The following is a 20,575-nucleotide window of genomic DNA, read 5'->3' on the forward strand; positions in this document are numbered from 1 at the left end:
TGTTTTGTTTTTATTTTATTTTTTTCATTCTTGTTTTTTGGTAATATGTGATTAGCCTGTTTAAGGCAAATATGACATGAGTGTTGTCTAAATTATGCATGGGGGGTTATCTTAAACTATTTCAACAACTGACAATTTAAAGGATTAGTTCACTTTCAAATCAACATTTCCTGATTATTTACTCACCCCCATATCATCTAAGATGTTTATGTCGAAAAGAAATTAAGGTTTTTGATGAAAACACTCCAGGATTGTTCTCCTTATACACCGTGTTCCATATTATTATGCAATTCACATATCAATAGGATTTCAGTACAATAAAGAGTCAGATTTTTGTTTTTCACATCATTTCAGGTAACTGCTCTCAATCTCAGACCAGTGTTAATTTTGACACGAAATTTTAATTTAGTTTTAGTCTTAGTCTTTTGACTATAATTCTTTTTAGTTTTAGTCAAGTTTTAGTCATCTGATTTGTTTTAATTTTAGTCTTATTTTAGTCGACTAAAATTGCTTGGTATTTTAGTCGACTAAAATAAGACTAAAATCAATAACAGATTTACTAGACATTTTTTACAGCTAGTATAGGAAACAAACTTAACCAAAATATATAAAATACAAATTCAACTTTATTTCAACACAACTGTGTCTTTATTTCGATTCAAAAGCTTTTATGCTGCAACAAACACTGTCATGATAATGTAAACAATAACTAGCTGCCAATTGACCATCAATAAAAGAAAAATAAAGTTAGGTCCAGGACCTTAAAGCTTACAGCTGAGCTGAACAATAAGTGCATACATTTAAAGTAAATATTTAATAAGTTGGGTGGATAAAAAAAGTAACAAGATTTTATAAGGTATTCATTTGTCTAGCAATATTGTATGTTTTAAATACTACAATATTGCTAGATTAGTATGTATGATAGGATGTGAACATTCACGTTTCACATGACTAATATAGAAATATTTGTGATATTGTCAACAAGTAGAACATTATAAAATATACTAAACATTAGTATTAATCAAATGTATGTATCATAAAATTAAGTATTAGCATCTAACTTGAAGAAGGGGCTATTTTACAGTACTTTTCCGTTCGTAATATGTAATGCTACAACATCTACGCACTGCAGTCTTCCAATTTTGCTTAGCTCAATAAACAAAAGAACATCGTTGTGAAATTACATTTGAGAAAATGTCCAGGTGGCTCGTCTGTAAATGTCTTTTAAAATTGGTTGTGTTCTTGCCACGAATGAGCGCTCCGCGTGCTTTACACTTTGTTTTGTTTTGTTCGTCGTCAAACGTGAAGTGAGCGGTGGTTTTGTCGCTCTTTTAGACATCACCTCTTCGAATGCCGACTTCCCGGGAGCTCATTTAAAAGCTGAAAACCTTCGCTTCACGTCTCAATAAGTCAGACTCGGATTGGTTCTCTTCTCTCATGCAGTCTCACCTGTTCCATTTTGCCGGTTCTTTTGGTGATTCCTCGCATCTCTCCCGTCTGCTGATTTGATTTTCGTCACAGTCTATTTTCGTCTCGTCCTTTATTCGTTGACGATAATGTCAATCAATTTAGTCATAGTTTTAGTCTCCATCAGTACCTTCTTTTTTAGTTTTCGTTTCGTTTTCGTCCGCAAAAATATATTCGTGACGAAAATAATGACGAAAATATTTAGTCAACGAAATTAACACTGTCTCAGACAGGCTTGTTAAATAGTTTGTGTGATTATTTAACTCTAGGATGACATGATTGTTTGTAGGATGCTTGTGGGTTTGTTGTTTTATTCTCACTGTTACGTGTAGGCTAAATGCTGCAATGTTATATTATTTTAGAAATGTTTTGGTTTTATTGGTTGCAATTTAATTTGTTGCAAACATAATATGGAACACTGTTATTTATTACTTACAAGGGGCAGTGAAAAATATTAACCCAAACGCTTGAAAAAAGAACAGTTGTAGGTGACCCATTTTAGTCATCTTAGATCTATATTTTAATGCATAATATTTGTTTTTAATTCTCTCTGCATTTTATGAACATACAGCCGTTATTTTATTATAATATATATATATTTTGTTCATAATAATAAAATATTCCTCCTATATATCTCCTATGTGTGTGGGTCTCTTTTCATTCTTCTCACAAGAGTATATGGACTAATCTTGGCCTGCATGACAACAGTTGAATCTCTCATTGCATTCTAGTACTTTTCCTATAAGCCTTTTAATTTCAGTGTACACTAAAGTCTTTGCCATATTTGATCTCTTTATACATGAACACATATGTCACTGTCCAGATTTGATGTATTTGATTATCATCATATGAACATGTTGGGTGGCTCTCTGTCCAGCAGGTGGCGCCCTCGCAACGTGAATTATCATGCAGTTAATCTCCGTGATAAAACATTCCAGCAACGTTTGGCATGAAATTAGCTCCATTGTACAAACATCCGGAAGAAGATGCAGGTATGGTTCTCAGTTTATTGAAAGCATGTGGACCATGGGTAGATTGGCCATCTGGCAAGATTATTATTATTATTATTATTACTTTAGATAGGCTCGTTACGGCCCTTGTCCTGTCTTTGCTTGTTCTCGTGCCCCTCCTCAATTTCAGACTTGATTGCTGTCACCTGAGAAGAATTGTTTAAATAGGAGGTTCGCTGCAGGATTCCTCGCATTCTTCCTGCTCTGTTCCAGTGGCTAAAAGCTTGAACGCTGTTCAGGTCCATGCCTCGCTCGGGACGCCAGCATTCTTCACCGATGCACATTTGAGTTTAAGTTTATGTCTTCTGTTACACTCAACACTTGCACTCATACACATCATACATCCATGCGTTTGCCCTACACTACTGATATTGACATTCACACACCCCACATTTGGGTTTTGTTGTTTACACTTGTGTTGGATTCACAATAAATTTATCTTTTGTATCGTTTGTTTGTGGCATGGTCTCCTATCGCTTGTTATGGCTCTGAGTTAGCCGTAACAAAGTGGGGGCTCGTCCGGGATTTATTTTACAGTCCAACAGTGCATTATTATTGGGGGATCGTGGACTCTTCTTGAGCATTTGTAATATTTCTGGCCCTTCTGACTTTTTATGTCCAGCTTTTTATGATGATATCTGTCCAGCAGATGGCGTGCATGTAGACAAGTCTGTAATGCCTTGAGAAAACTGACCAATGACTTTTCTAAAAACATCTACTGAGAAAATAAGTAAATAATTAAAAGGGCCCAGAAACCACATTAAAATACTTTTTTGAACAGATTTGAATGTTGATGGATGGAGATGCTGATGGTAGGTGAAAGTTTCCTCACATTTGGGTTGTTTTTAAGGTGGACGTTTGAGAGGTGTTTCTGGATAAGGTGTGTGTGTGTGTGTCAGTTTATTACTAGTGATGTGTCGTTCTTGAACGATTCGTTCATTTTGAACGAAACTTTAATGTGACTCGGGAAGAACGAGTCGTCTCGGGGAGTGATTCGTTCAGTCGCGCATGCGCATTATTCAATAGGTTCTGTTCTAGTCGTAGTAATTCACCTGTCAGTCAATGCAGTCTTGAGCCGGAAAGAGAATTGATTAGTTCATAGTTCGGGTCTATCGGGTTTTTGACTCGTTCCTTAATCACGTGACAGCCCCATACGCTTACCCAATGCAGTCTGAGCCGGAAAGAGAATTGATTAGTTCATAGTTCGGGTCTATCGGGTTTTTGACTCGTTCCTCAATCACGTGACAGCCCAATACGCTAAACCCAATGCAGCATGAGCCGGAAAGAGAATTGATTAGTTCATAGTTCGGGTCTATCGGGTTTTTGACTCGTTCCTTAATCACGTGACAGCCCAATACGCTAAACCCAATGCAGAATGAGCCGGAAAGAGAATTGATTAGTTCATCTCATGAGTCTTCGGGTCGAGTCATTCCTTAATCACGTGACAGACCCATACGCTAAAACCATAGACAGTAAAAGAATGCAGAGAATTGAATAGTTCATCTTTCGGTTCTTCGGGTTTTTCGTTCTTTTGTACCGTGATGTGACAACATTGGCTAGAGTAATTAGTTAATTTACAACTTTCCTTACAAAATGGGTGCGTAGTATTTATTTATTATTAGTATTATTTACTCTTACAGTAACGTGATGCATTTCTGGTTTCAAATTGTTGCTTTTAATTTCTGTCATGGTGGTACTTTTCCATAACACTGAACGTGGAAATTAAGAGTTGGTTATGCTTAAAATGTTGATATTTTTTTCTGTCTGTTTGTTTGTTTGTTTTTTGTTTAGTTGTGCAGTTATTAAATCAGATTGTCTGTGTAAACCATACTTTTGTAACATATGACACTTTATAAACATTAAAAACACTGTACATACTTTTCAATTGTTGTTTGTTTATTTTTGTGCCAGAAAAGCTTTGTAACAAAGAGGACAACTATTCCAAAATAAATTAAAATAATACAAATGTAAATAATTAAAAATTAAATTAAAATTAAAAGATAATAAAGCCACTGGGTCTAATAACCTTAACAAATGAACTTTAAAAGTACAATATAAAAAAAGAAAAATTAAATATTGCACAACAAGCTTTGCTTTTTTTTTCATAATAATTTTAAATGAATGCATTTTAAAATAAATAACACTTTTGTGCCAAAATAAAAACTTTATATCAAAGAGGATAACTATTCCCAAAATAATTTTAAACCATTTGAATAAAAAATAAATGAAAATTAAGAGATACTAAAGCTATGGAGCCTTATAACAATAACAAATTACCTTTAAAATCACACAATGATGTGCGGGGTAAGAGTGGCTCTGCAAGGTTGGCCCGCATCGCCATCATAGCATCTGAGGTCTTAGAAGAGGTAGCAGAAGGCCTCAAACTTGCTAACCTCTCGTCAAAGTCTTCCCAAAACATGGCCCCTGCATTGGCAGTCGCACCAGGATCTGAAACTCCTCACTCTGAGCTGGGTTAAAACTGTTAAAGCTGAAGTTATCATAACCTTAATGTTTTAAACTAACATTAATAATTCAAATTCAAAATGTTATTTGCTTTTAATGCATGTCATTATGTCCTTTTTTGAGCAATCTTCTTATACATATATTACACCAATATGTTAAGTCTGCCTAGGAAAAGCAATTAGCATACCAGCAAACTCAAAACTGGAGTAAAAATGAACAAACTAGTCTATAAATACTTTTTATTGTAAGTTTGGATTATTATATTATCCTAGTGTTTATTTACCGATAGACAGTCAAGAAGACAAATTAATCAATTTTATTTATAACAAGGTTTTATTTATTTATAAAATAATAACACACCACAGATCCTCAACAAACAGTAACAAAAACACAGTGACAGAAATGTCAGAAATAGCGCATGGGTCTGTCACGTGATTAAGGAACGAGTCAAACTCGACCCGACACCCGAGACCCGAAAGACTCATGAGATGAACTAATCAATTCTCTTTCCGGCTCAAGACCGCGTTAGTTTTGCGTATGGGGCTGTCACGTGATTAAGGAACGAGTCAAACTCGACCCGAAAGACTCATGAGATGAACTAATCAATTCTCTTTCCGGCTCAAGACCGCGTTAGTTTTGCGTATGGGGCTGTCACGTGATTAAGGAACGAGTCAAACTCGACCCGAAAGACTCATGAGATGAACTAATCAATTCTCTTTCCGGCTCTAGACCGCGTTGGTTTTGCGTATGGGGCTGTCACGTGATTAAGGAATGACTTAAACCCGAAGACTTTTTGTCAGATAAGAGGTGAGATGAGCTAATCACAGGCTGAAGACCCAGGTAAAGAATGAATATTTTTTCTTTATCTTATAGCATTTTAGTTTTGTATTGTTTGTAGTGTGATCAACGTTTGCGTAAGTACTAGATGTGTTGGGGAGGTAGCACTTAATATTTTAATAACATTTTGCTAAAATGAACTAAATGACTCGAAAAAAGATTCGTTCATTTTGCTGAACGAGACTCAAAAGTCTGAGTCGGTAAAATGATCCGAACTTCCCATCACTATTTATTACACTGCTATAGTTATTAGTCATTATGTCACTGATTGCTTATACGTAGCTACTAATAATTTAAGAATGCACAAAAGTAGAAATCATGCCCGAACAAAAGGGATTTCCTTTCTAAAATCCAGTACAGAACAAATACATTGTGCAGGAAATAAAGCAGTGTATTTTCCATTTAGTTGCTTTAGGAATAACCCTTGAGTTAATTCCAGAACGGAGTGCACATTTGTTATCAGAATACATGAAATAGTTTCTCTAATTATCTGGAAGCATTATCCAGTGCCACTTTTCCAAGAGTGAAAGGATAGAATTACAATAAGTGCAATACACTGTATAGGACGAATTTAAACGTCAAAAACGTTTTACATTAATCATGTTCAATGTAAAATGTTTCCTAAAATATGGGATCAATTAAAACTGCACTCAGAATCACTTATATACCACAACACACGTCATTTCCCTGCCGAGACCCTCATAAAGATGATTGAAACAAAACCTGCAGGAACCTGATCACGACAGTACCGCTGACTGGAAGGACTTACATTATAAGTGTCATGAAGTACTTGCCAGAAAAGGAAGTCCAGAATATATCTCCCCATTAAAGCCTATTGTTTAAAGGAATACATTCTGTTGTATGTATGATTCAAAGACGTCTTCATAAATCTCATTGCCAATTGACCTTTCACAAACACCCCAAACACCCCAAAGAAGAAATGGACAACCAGAGCAGGTTACTTTTGCTATGAAACAAACATTAATTAACTTGTTTTTTAAAGAAATTCAAAGAATAAATGCCATTTTGTGGCTCTTGTGTCATGACAGATTGCTGTAGTGCCGCAGTTCAAGTGGCACATGAAGTGATCATCTCCTCCTCTTAAGTAGTTATGGCGTTAAAATAAACAAGGAAGAACATCAAAGGGTATGTTTCAACAGCGGAAAGATGTCAATATACAGTACATCTTTTTCAAGTTCAAGTACACCAAAGTTAATCTACTCTCCCAGATTTTTATTGGGGGAAAAATGACAGATTATGTGTAATAATTGGTAAGATCGTAAGATCAGGAGTGAAGATATAACAGAATAGATCTTTGGACCATGCAAAAAAAAAAAAAAAGAAAAAAAAAAAAAAATGATTGAAGCTACACAAGTAGTGAAACAGCATCAAATGTAACAGTTGTACTGTATAGCAGAAGTCAGTGGCAGTTCATTCTGTACTTTGGTACCCAAGTAAATGTGTGTTTTTGTCAAGTCAAGTCACGTTTATTTATATAGCGCTTTAAACAAAATACATTGCGTCAAAGCAACTGAACAACATTAATTAGGAAAACAGTGTGTCAATAATGCAAAATGATAGTTAAAGGCAGTTCATCATTGAATTCAGTTATGTCATCTCTGTTCAGTTAAATAGTGTCTGTGCATTTATTTGCAATCAAGTCAATGATATCACTGTAGATGAAGTGACCCCAACTAAGCAAGCCAGAGGCGACAGCGGCAAGGAACCGAAACTCCATCGGTGACAGAATGGAGAAAAAAACCTTGGGAGAAACCAGGCTCAGTTGGGGGTCAGTTCTCATCTGACCAGACGAAACCAGTAGTTCAATTCCAGGCTGCAGCAAAGGATCTGGATTCGGGTGACTGCAGTGACCCTCTGATCTGGATACAGACTGGATCTGGTGGCTACAGTGACCTCAGAACAAGAGAGAAACAGACTAATATTAGCGTAGATGCCATTCTTCTAACGATGTAGCAAGTACATCGGGTGTTATGGGAAGTGTTCCTAGGTCTGGTTTACCTAATTAATGCAGCCTAAAATTCCTTTAACAGATTGTTATGTGTAAGCCAGGTTAAAGAGATGGGTCTTTAATCTAGATTTAAACTGCATGAGTTTTCTGTGTGCTAACACACGTTTGTACAAGCATCTGTGTGAGTGCAGGATGCTGATTCAGACATTACTAACAGGAGTGCAGGCTTGATCAAACAAAGGTAGGCGTGTGTGTGTGTGTGTGTGTGTGTGCTGTGTCTCTTCTGGAGGTGTGTCATTTACAGCTGTGTATGTCGAAATCTGTTAAGATGATCAAATGATAAGATACTCCGCCTCTAAAAGAGAGAGAGATAACCCACCGACATGAGGCTGCACAGAATGTAGAAAGAGCCACAGAAATATCTTGACTGTAGAGAGGAAGGACAGACAGATCAGTGAGAGCACCAGGGAACTGAATTACATGTGGAGGAACTAAGAAAGAAAGAAAAGGGGACGTCTAAACTTAGCTTTCACTCATAACTGTAAACCACTGGAAGTATAAGGTAAGACTCATTTCCTGCTCTCTGATAACATCTGAGTCGGTTTGAAGATCACTGTTAATTATTATCAGTGTGTTTACACCCATAGAGATATAAAAACATGCTTGTCATATTAAGAAAGCTGGTGAAATGTCTTTAAATAAGCTATATTTTTATTCACTGAATATCTATATAGTCTACCATATCTGTTTTCATGTGTACAATACAACATTTATACATTTAGTAGATGTTTTATTCAGATCATTCAAGGTAAACTTTTTGCCCATATGTGTGCTCTCAGGGAATCGAATTTATGACCATTATGTTGCAACACCTGAGCTACAATGATTTGTAGTAGTAGAATATGGGTTTAAGCTAAAATACAGATTATTATTTTATATCTTTTTTAAAGTGGTGCACAAGGAATTTTTTACAACAATTATGTATAATATGTTGGCTATCATCTATAAAGAAATAAGGAAATAGGATGTCTTTAGGATGTCATCTGAAACCAGTGACCACTTTTTTAAAAATAAAGGCTCTTTAGTGGAATCAGTGGTTCCATTACACCCATAAAACTCTGATCCAACAAACTTTAGTTTTAACCAAAGTAAAACACCAGAACAAGCCAATCAAGATCTTCAGGATTACTGGAAATGTTCAGGCAGGTTTGGAGCTAAACTCTGCAGGACAGTGAACCTCAAGGGCCAGAGAAACCTTAAAGAGATACGCCTACTGCACCCCAGAATTACAAATGTAGTTATCAATCACTTAACCCCATGTGGTTAAAATGTTGTATATAATCAAGGAAAAAATATATGAACAAATCCCTCTGTAAAAACATTCAGAATATAGACAGGAATGAAAATGTCAAGTTTGGTGTGTGTAAGTGCTACTGAAGTGGAGATTTATGGCTCAGTGTTGAAGAAAAAACTCATTTTGAGAAAACGGCCTTTAAAAATATGTATTGTAATTGAAATCTATTGACACAAACACTTAACAGTGTCTTTTGGATGTTTTCCTTCCACTAGTTTGAAAAAGCACTTTATGAAAAACCAAAAAGCCCAAAATCTCAAAATTAACAGGTGCTTGAAAAAACAGTGTTTTTGCCTGCAGTGTCTCACCTTAAGTTATTTTGGATAAAAACCAGGAGACTTGTCCCAGAGATTTCCAAGTAAATAACAGTGTCAGGTGTCAACTGCAGTAAATACATCTTTGTTCCTAACATGCTGCAGTAAAACACTGTAAACATGTTCAATGATATGTCATTAAAAAGCAATGCAGCGCTTTGTATAAATGGTAATAATTGTGTGTAATTAGTTAAACATGATAAAAGTGATAGAAAAAGTACTTGCAAATAATGTGAATCTTATACATGGCAACATGCATGTATGCAAAACATGGTACTGTGTTGGACATGAGACACATATCCTACAATTACCATAATAAATATGGTAATTATGATATGACTATGATTGCACCATGTTAGTTGTATTTATTTACCACACTCCCACATTACACAGCCTGTGCTATATTTGGAGTGTAGACAGCTATCAGTGCTGTTTTTTTTTTTTAAATTAAGATCACTATCAATAATCCAGGAAAAGTGAGTCTGGTTATCCCCGCATGTCAGCGCACATCTCCGCACAAACATTTTTTTCCATGCATGTCAGTAGAATATTGTCATCTGTGTAAAGCTTGTTAAGACTCGCTGCCTGTGTTTCGGGCCAGTGCTGTACAACACATCATCAGCTTAATGAACTGTTGAGTAACATTAACCTTTCGAGGTGGTCACGAGGAAACGAGGATAATGCACTGGATTTATTCTTGTAAAAGTCAGAATTGAACATGATTTTACACAAAGCCACAAGTGCGTATGTTTGTTGTCTGTGATTCAGAAACAGGTGTGTGTCGCTGTACGCAGGTGTAGTCAAGCGCTCATTACTCTACTGTGTTCCCTCCGAGGGCGTGTTGGTCTTTGTTAGTGAGTGTGAGTGGATTTTCACGTCTGTTTGAGGTGTATGTCTCAGACTGTGTCGAGTCTCCCAGACGTGTGCTAGACAAACACTGAACAGAGTCCACACACTGGCCACATTGAAATGGGAATGAATGAACTTCACTTCAGCAAATCTCGTTATCGTTCTGCCTTTCTTCTGTCTGATCCTGGTTTTGTATGAGTTAGGTTTTGCTGGAATTAGGAAAGAATTGTGAAAGATCTTTGGAGCGCATTTATGGGGCAGTGTTCATGTCTGGTCTCGCTATCAGGAAGCAGGGTTTATGTGGAAAAACTTGTTACAGAATTCCAACTTCTGCACCGTTTTCCAATAGAACTGAATGTAAATATATGACATACTCTATACGGTCATAGAATAGTGTTGCAGCAAATAGTGATGACTTTTTCTGACTTTTTTCTCCAACAAATTAAAGTTGTTTTGAAATATGGCAAACCTAAAAAAAAAAATGTGTTTTATGTAATTATTTATTAAACACATTTACCTTCTAATTGTTATGTTTTCTAGGCAAAATGTACTTTGTGTGTCATGATTGGCTCTTGCACTGAAATTTTCCCATTTCTTTATTTGTTGATATGTTATGCCTCTCCTCATCTACTCCACTTTTCACATTATTCACAAGTTTTGAGTAATAGTTGGTGATTTATTGTTTTATATCGACTTAAGATCATCTGATTTTGATGATGCACTTTGTTTTGTCATTTAAAGAAATTATAACCCAATCTAAATTTTGAATAGTACATTTTTCTACTTCAAAATTGGTTATAATATTATAACCTTAATATTTATACACAGAGACCTAAAGCTTATATACTGTATGATACGTATTCATCCCTTTAGCTCATTTCTGATTTGTTAAACTGATAGAAAAGTGTGTCTTATTCACCCTAATGCTGTTTGACTGACTTCCCTCTGAGGAACACAATGGAAATCCATTATCTTTATTCAAACTGTGGTTTCTCACACAACAAAAGCTGCTTTCAGGTTCCAGAAAAGCCCTAAACTACCATAAACAAGGGGTTTTCAATTCTGGTCAGACAGGCGTAGCTCAGTTCATAGAGATCGGAGTTAATTAGCTGAATCTGAAGAAGGTGAGTCAAATAATGAAGACTTACAGAGGATGCAATTCTATATGAGATCTGAAGGCCACAGCAACATGACTAGTTTTGAACAGTTTTCCTTTTGTGTTTAACATTAGAAAGTCTTACTGATTTGAGTAACCGATGACGCCTTTAAATTCAGGCTGAACTGTCACTTTGACGATTGAAATCAGTATACTCTTAACCCTGACCTCCTGCTGTTGTATCCGACCACAGAAAGAGTTGCAACATTAATGGTTAGACTAGACAACTCATCAGTGACTGGTGATTAAATCTAAGCAGCTTTGTGACAAACAGCTAATGTAAAGGTCAGGAGGAAATAAGGTCTGGTGAAGAGATAAACGCTTAGTCTTGTGAATGTCATCTCTTGATAGTTTTGCATCTTTAAACACACCTTTAAAACCTTCTGACCTGCAGACTTCAGTTCACTTTTGATTAAATAGAGCCCATATGTGTCAAATCAAGTCAAATAACTATTTATTAATGCTATTTAATGGAAGATTTGAAGTGCGTATTGGAAAAGCATCATGGTGTGCTTATTGCACAGGACTGTGTTTCCCCAAAAGCCTAAATTAATCCTAGCTTCATTTGTGACAAAAGATTTTACGATAAATTTTGGCTTACGATGCATTTGGGAAACGCAGCCCAGGTCACCACATAATTTCCATAACTCCTTTTTATTTCCTAACTTTGAGGACCTTACTATTACTAAAGATGTTGTGTAAATGTGTTTTAGTTCTTTAAATTTGAGTTTACAATGGTGTCACATTTTGGCCACCAAATCATTCCCATAACTCCTTTTTTGTGTTATTTCACAACTTTGATGACTGAACTATTACTAATAATGTTATGCAGACATGAAGAAATATTTTATATTTGCATTTTGTAGTAGTTTATTTAATTGTAATAATAATATTATTAAACTATTAATACAATTCGTATTGAAATTGAATATATCTTGTAATTAAAATAAGGATTTAAAAGGTATTTTTGAGAACTTTATTTCAGTGCATGATTGATTTATTATTCAGTAAGCACTCAATATCTCAGCAAACACTTGCTTGCCTTTGAACAACTGACAAAAACAATACCAGACATTAGGTGAAACTATAACACAACACAAACTAATATTAAGTGGATAAAATGATGTGCTTGAAAGCTAACTAGTCATTTGTATCGTGTCACATCCTTGTTAGATGGCGGCTGATAACATGCAGGTTTACCTTCTAGTAAAAACCCCTAGCTTAAATTATCACAAATCATTTCCTGTATGAACTTCCTGCAGTGATAGACATGTAAGGTTTGCGGTCAGAAGTGGGTCTTCATACAAACACTGGCACCAACCCCTTCACATATTCATTCAGCGTTTTCTAGACCTTCACATTTTGTCTGCTTTTCTTTCCTCTCCCCGAGGACCTCTAATGGATGCAGGGTTGTGGTCATCTGTTTTCTTTCTCGGTGTACCACATTGGTGTCTTTTAAATGGATGATTTGCAGTCATATTGAATTGTGGAGATCTGGTATGAGAAGATAACGATCATGTTACGCAGTCTCCTCTTATCACTTGAGCAAATCTTTGTGTTTGTAATGCATCAGGGAGCATGTCAGCGTCCGCCGTGTGCTAATGCCTTCACTAATGTACAGTAAGTGGCTTTGTGGACATGATTTTTTAACTGAAATGTGCTGAGGCTACTACTCTCTGACCTGTGCTTCTGTCTGAAGACCACAAATGTCATTTACAGTGGCTTCCACCCTCTTTATGAGCATCTAATATCGAAAATATATCCAACATGCAAACAAATGTGTTTGCTCTTGATATACATCCACAGATTTTCAGCTGCCATTGTGGTTTATCAATAGTTATTAAATATTATATTAGGGCGGGTTATTAGAAGATCCTGGAACAACTTCTGCAACGGGTCATATGCAGCAAGAACATACCATTTATTTTCTCCATAAAGATTAGAGATTTCTAACTTCTGTATAAATCTCTCAAGACAGACCAAACATGAACTCTGAAGCTCTTTTGTGTTAAACTGCTTTAAATTATTATTTTTTTTTCTACATCAATCCACATGCCGTGTACCATAATGACAAAGCACAAACAACTATCACAAACCTGTGAATTTATATTTAAAAAAATAAACTAAAATAAGAAAATGACATAAGTAATCATACCCTTACAAAAACAAGCTATACAGTCACTGCAACTGACAAAACATTCTCTTTTTTACTCTTAGATTGCCAAGATGGATCCAGTAAACTCTAGCACAACTAATGGAAACGAGACGATCTTGAGCAACACCAGTGGAGCGGTCACTGGCACGTTGATCCTTGGCCTCGTGTTCCTCCTCGGCGTCCCCGGGAACGTCTTCATCATCTGGAGCATCTTGGCCCGAGCGCGGCGTCGCTCCATCACCATCCTTCTGATCCTGAACCTCGCCTTCGCCGATGGCTTCGTCATGTTGCTGACGCCTTTCTTCATGGTTTATTTGTTTCAGCGCAGTTGGATCTTCGGCTTATTGCTGTGCAAAGTCCTGTTTTACCTCTGCTGTGCCAATATGTACGCTTCCATATTTCTGATCATGCTGATGAGTCTCCACAGGCTGGTGGCAATAGTGTGGCCGAAGAGTGTTGGTGTGCTGACGGACCGCAGGATGCTCACGCAGCTGCTGGCAGGACTCTGGGTGCTCGCTTTGGGACTCTCTGTGCCCGTTTTGGTTTTCAGGAACATCCAAGAGGTCAACAAAGAGTCTCAGAGTCTTGTGTGTGACTGCTTTCATCCACAACCACGATATGTAAGTCTACTCTACATCATTATTTCAGATCAAAAATTATTACATGCACATCCAAGAAAAACAAAGCACAAAGCTTCATGAGACTGAACATTACACACATAATGCACAAATCCTCAGGCCATGCAAGATGTAGAGGAGTTTGTTTCTTCAATTCCATCATATGCTTCAATGGATTCCAAACAGCTGATAAAAACATCATAATAACCCACAAGTAATCCACACCACTCCACAATGCTTCCTCCAGTGAAAAATACCATTTCCTCTCACATCAGAATGTTCTGGCTTGTGAACATCGCTTGATCTTTGCATATTTCTCTCCTGATTCAGATGAGATGACTTTTTCACTGGATGGAGTAATGTTATAAATTTGTATTTGAGTCAGATGCAATTTTGAAAAATAAAATAAAATAAATAATCTTAATAATAGTTGCAACTTGATATTGCAGTGAGTTGGTATTTGATTTGCACAGCATACATGACAGTTTGAATGTGCAAAATACAGTTTTGGTGTCACATAAGTCAATTAAGCCTCAAGCATCATTTGTCCTTGTAGAAGCATCTTTGGCTGATTCTGTTCTGGGAATGTTTAAACAGGTTTGTACATCTAGGCTGTAAAGGTTGGAAGTGCGTTGGTTCAGGAATGTGTGCTGCAGGGTGGCGTGTCCATTAAAACACAGGGGATCCAGTACCAAATCCATGATCATTATTCATCAACAGAGGCATATGAACCAAACCATTGTTATATGGTTTCTATAAACAAGAGCCAAAGAACAAATCTTAAATATAATTAACAACACGGGAATTCAAACAATAAGTTACACAACATATAATCCAATAAACTCAACAAAAACTCACTCAAAAAAAAAAGGAACATCAGCTGCATGTAGTGATGTAACATTCAACACCGAAGTGTCGAAGCTTGTATAAAACAACACATTTCACATTAAAGCACTGTGTTGGAGCTTAATTCATTTTGCCAAAAGCACATGATCAATTGTCTGAAAACCACATGGCTGCTTCAGTATCTGGTTCAAACGAAGCAAACCTCAGAGCCGACGAGTGGGATGGGGCTGAGGGCCGTGGGAACGGAGCGAGGCCGGTGGAGTGATTGGAGATGAGCGACACCTGTTCGACCCAACGGTCTCGAGTCCCACGGAGGAGATGGAAGGATATAAAACTGGAGCGACGACAGTGAAGGACGAGAGAGGACCAGGCCTGAGCTTTATTTTATGTTTGCTTTTTATTTGTGCGCATCAGTCATCTGTGAGGGGCTGATGCGCTGTTTTGTGTTTATTTTGTGATTATTAAAGTTTCATTTTGATTGTCCGCTGGTTCCCGCCTCCTTCTTCCCGATGATTACGAAGTTTTGATTATTACAGTCAGTCTATGGGAAAGTCACAGGCCTCCCAGTTTTCATCTAAAATATCTTAAATTGTGTTCCAAAGAGGAATGAACGACATGGGAGTAACTGATTAATGACTACATTTTCATTTTGGGGTGGAGTATCCATTTAAGATCAAATGAACATTGCCTACGAAATAACAGTGTAAGGACTAAGGCAGATTTTTAAATAGACAGATCGTAGATTTAATTTATTAATTTAGGTTTCATTTACTTTAATTATTTTGTTGCCGGTACACACACACAAATTAATGACTCTAACAATGACCATAATTTATATAGAATAAAACAAAACAAACACCAGAAGTGAAACCCCTGACTGAATGTTAGTGAACACAACTCTTTGTTTTTCATTTTTATGACCACTACATGGCCACAACGTAAACATTTTTTTAAAAGGTTTGAGTAATTAACTTCTTTTCCGATAAATTTGACCTATTGGTAAGCCCCTCCCCTCGAATGCAGGTGAACCAATGGCAGTCAAGTATCAGTTGCGATACATGAACAGTATTGATCCGGCATGTTGTCATCAGCGATCGTGACGAATGTAACATGAGGCTTCTCCCATTTGCATTGTGATCTGTAAACCCTCTCTTCCAAATTAATTGAGTTACTTACAATATTTTTCTAAATTTTAATTTTAAATACTTTTATATTTAATTCCCAATTGGATGGTGGTCCTTCCGTGTCCAAAATGGTTCAAGAACATCTTGGGAGGACTGGCTCAACCCATGGCTGACTATGTCATGTAACCACATCAGAATGTGGTCTGACCAGGTTTAGAAATTCTCCTTGTAAGGCTCTTTTTTCAGTTTGGAAGGGAATTATTGGTGAACGGCAGTAACTGGGCCCTTTTGAGTTGTTCAGGTTCTGATTTTTAGATTATTCTCATATTCATTTGGCAGTTTGAACCTTCCTGTCTGTAAAGAGCTTCTCCACATCATGACATTATCATGCTGCATGAGGTTCCTGCCACAAATATTGTTTTGTGCCAAAAACATTTGGCAGAGAACTAAATTGTTCTTGTTTGAAATGTGTCCAACAAACCTTCTGACAGACATATTTTCTATAACAAGATCAAGAGCAAAATATCTACAGATATCTGTTTGTTAATGTCCCATTATGGCTCTATTATTTCATGACAGTGTTGTTGATCTGCAGGAGGTGATGCAGTATGGTATGGAAACATTACTGGGCTTCTTGTTGCCATACGGCGTGATCATAGGCAGTTACGTGTGCATCCTGCGCAGAATACGCAAGACGCGCTTTCGCAGACGCATCCGTAGCGAGAAACTGATCCTGGTGATCATCATCTCCTTCGGACTCTTCTGGCTGCCGTACCACATCATTAACATGGTGCAGGTATGTGTCTGTCCATCAAACACTCCATTTCTCAAATGTGAAAACAATCTAATGGTGTTTTCCTCTCACAGGTGGCTGCTGCTTTATATCCAGAAGATTCTCCCACAAAAAAAAAGTGAGCAACTTAAAAAACTCACACCAGGATCTCAGCAACCTATGGCTCTCATGCATTAAGTGCAATCAACTTTAAAGGGGTCATATGAAGTTGCTAGAAATAAGTATACATTTGGGCGATGTTATGGAAATCTTCCCACACAGTGACGTAGATTTGTGTGGTCGTGTTAGAATGAGGTGTTTTGGGAAGGGGTGGATGAGTCTTAACTTTCAGAAAGAACATATCTTTAGGTTTGAGACTTTAATCTTTGTGGTTTTACGGATCTTATATGCACAAATAGCTTGTTACACTCTAAAGATAAAGGAAAACATGAAATTACATCATATGACCCTTTAAAGTAGCTAATATTTAAGTAAAATTAACTAATTTCATTTAGTAACTTTGACCAGGAAAGCAATGCTTCAAAATGGCAAACAAATTCTGCCGTAAAGTATCTATAACAAGAAAATATTGTCATTAGGTTATACATTCCAAACCCAAGGAACCCAAAGCAAACCTATAGGTTTTAAAACTGCTTTTATAACGTCTCACATTGTCCTTCCTTCGACAGCCTAAAACACATCAGGGCGACGATGCGAGCACTCACCTCTACCGTGGCCTTCGTCAGCAGCTGCATAAACCCCGTCCTCTACACCTTCGCTGGGAAGTCGTTCATCCGGCGGGAGGGCCTGGCCTTCATGGCGCGGCTGTTCGATGGAACGGCGCTGGAAACGACGCGGAGGACCCGGCGCAGCAACCAGAACAGCCGCGATCGAGAGAAAGACACTGATGAAGGAGAAAGTCTCAAAGACAAAGACTCGGATTCCACCACCACCCCCACTAATGCAAACTCGGTTAATAAAATTGTGCCACAGAAAAATGGTAAGTGAGCATCTGGCTGCGGCGTGTTAAGGGGAACTCAATCTACAGTGAGAGCGTTGAGCTGTGCGTTGTTCCAGTGTTGCACGGTGGGTAAATCAGGACAGCTTGTGCTTTTCTAACAGAGGGAGGTCAATCCAAGCTTATATCATGAAATACAAACTGTACCAATTGTGTACCCAAAAACAAAAGAGAACTAAAGACTCAGTGTCAAACCATCACCCGACCGAGAACTGAGACGGCCACACAAGTTTTGCACATTGACTAATGGGCTAAACAAGGAACAGGATCTAACTTTTAAAACATGACAAAGAAAGCCAACAAATCCGACCTGGGATACTTCATGTGTTTTTCCAGTAGAGGGCACCACACAACTGAGAGACAGCTGAACCACTCAGATCATGCCAGAGTAAGACCACCTGCATGGAGGGGTCCAACGATTCAAGACTGAGAGGGTAAACGTTGGGTTGACACTGAAATCAAGAGAGAACCTAGTATCCAAGTCCTGTTTTCTTTTCAAATTAATTTCAATGACTTTTCCTTGACATTTCCAGCAGTGCATGGTCAACTTTTAAGGATTTTGTTACAAGATTTGACAGGTTGCACTCAAATAGATACTTTACAACTGTATTATATATAAAAATAAAAATACATTGAAATTTCCATTACATTTCGAGTGAACCCATATTACAGTAAAGGAGGTTGAATCAGGCTGTGAGACTTTTTTTTGGTCATTGCAAAAATGAATGAGGTAAATCAAAGTTTAAGGATTTATGTGTTTACTTATGTCTGAACCAATGAACAATTGATATTTACATTTTTTTTAATAAACATACTATACTATCAGTCATATTAAATGTAATGATTTTGTGTTAAAGGGACAGTTCACACAAAAATGAAAATCACCCCATGATTTACTCAGGATTTTCTACTTTCAGATGAATGCCATCTGAGTTATATTAAAAATGGCATGGCTCTTCAAGCTGTATAATGGCAGTGAATAGTGATCAACATTTTTAAGCAAAATAAATCCATTCATCATGAAATATCCTATATCATCCGCTGGAATGACACTCTTTCATTGACGCGCGTACTATGCAGGAACTAGAGATTACGATTAAATATGGATATTATTATTAGACAAACATGTCGGTCCCACTCTTTAAGCCTTTATTAGGTCTTTATTAACCCCCCGAGCTGTGTAGAGTACTTTTTATGATGGATGGAAGCACTTTATTTTGCTTCAAAATCACAATCACAAAATCACAAAACACAATTCACTGCCATAATAAAGCTTGGAAGAGTCAGCACTTTTTAATATAACTCGACCCCTGAAAGTCATATATGAATGGCTTTAAGGTGAGAGATTCTTGGGGTAATTTTCATCTTTGTATAAACTAACCCTTTAAATATGAAGATTTACGATGCAAGTCTCCCATGTGTGCTCACGTTTGAGTTTTGGGATTACAGGGGAGCTTTAGAGATCAAATGAAAAAATCAAGCACTTCGATTATGATCAGTTGAACTTTTGTAAATACCAGTCTTGTGGCTTTAATATACAGTATGTCATAAAATGTGTGTGACCTGATCAGCTGTTTAATAATGTTCAGATTGTACATAAAGTGTAATGATGAATAATGTTAACAGATGTAAATTCTGAAAATGAGGAAATGAAACCTGACTCCCAATAAATCGATTATTTTACATCACAGTAATATGTAGAAAATCATACATTTTTTATCATTCTCAATTATTTTAATGTTAATTAAACCAGAGTTGTCCAATTCATCACTGCCGTTTTAGTTTCTGTAAGTGGTCATTTAGTGGTCATTTGCTGACCTTAAAAAGTGGACACTTGGGTGACTTTTTGATCTAATTTCCATTTTAACATATTGTTAAGGCCGGTCAAGGACATATTGTTAAGTAATATAGGCTACGAAAGGAACTAGAAGTTTGAAGTGACCTAAGCAATTAATACTGATGCAACATCTCACTAAAGAGCATGAGGTTTGCACGAGCAGCGTTGTGTTGCTCTGAGACCGTACTGAATGATATGCCCATTGCGAAAATTAACCAACCACTGACCATAGTTTAACCAGGGTATATGTGGTAAAACTGTGGTAACTGTGGTGGTAATCAATACACCAAAAAAAAAAAAAAAAAAAAAAAACACAAAAAAAAACCTTAATTGCTACACTTTTACTATAAAGAAACCATGGTTAATTTGATTGGAATAATATTATGTGAGTCTGATTTTGAAATATAGCTAGAGACATGCTTGCAGTGCATAGTAAACCTCATAGTAAAGAAAAGCCTCCTCTGTTTCATTCAGATAAGAGGAGAGTCTTCAGGGCGGCAAGATTAGGCAAAAGTGCCCCGGCTGGGTTTGGGTGTTGCGTGTGAACGGCCCATCCTGGTTACAACAGTCCAGGAGCTGGAAACGGTCACACTACCCTATTATGACAACAATGCGGTGCATTTGGAAATCGAAGTGTTACACAGGCACATTTTCAGTATTATCACGGGACACGGCTTCAAATTAATTCAAATAAGAGAGAAAGAGTTAAAAAGCACAAAAGAGGAGGACAAAATGCAACAGAAAGAAAAGATACCAAAAACAAATGAACCAAGTCACATCATTTCTT

The 20,575-nt window shown here is 36.9% G+C and overlaps 1 protein-coding gene across 1 annotated transcript; it reads left to right on the forward strand.

The window, feature by feature from the left end:
* The first annotated feature begins 8,212 nt into the window (after positions 1–8,212).
* Positions 8,213–18,517, forward strand: ltb4r2a (leukotriene B4 receptor 2a). The gene is made up of 5 exons (XM_026266504.1): positions 8,213–8,308; positions 13,637–14,194; positions 16,757–16,957; positions 17,029–17,072; positions 17,623–18,517. Exons 2-5 carry the CDS (start codon positions 13,646–13,648, stop codon positions 17,939–17,941), a joined length of 1,113 nt encoding a protein of 370 aa, XP_026122289.1. The 5' UTR covers positions 8,213–8,308; positions 13,637–13,645; the 3' UTR covers positions 17,942–18,517.
* Positions 18,518–20,575: the final 2,058 nt, after the last annotated feature.

This window comes from Carassius auratus, chromosome 7 (assembly GCF_003368295.1).
Source record: "Carassius auratus strain Wakin chromosome 7, ASM336829v1, whole genome shotgun sequence".
Lineage (NCBI taxonomy): Eukaryota > Metazoa > Chordata > Actinopteri > Cypriniformes > Cyprinidae > Carassius > Carassius auratus.

Coding starts and splice junctions, on each gene's coding strand:
- ltb4r2a (XM_026266504.1), top strand. CDS start 13,646: ATGGATCCAGTAAACTCTAGCACAACTAATGGAAACGAGACGATCTTG. Junction 14,195..16,756: donor TTCATCCACAACCACGATAT/GTAAGTCTACTC, acceptor GTTGATCTGCAG/GAGGTGATGCAGTATGGTAT. Junction 16,958..17,028: donor ACATCATTAACATGGTGCAG/GTATGTGTCTGT, acceptor TTCCTCTCACAG/GTGGCTGCTGCTTTATATCC.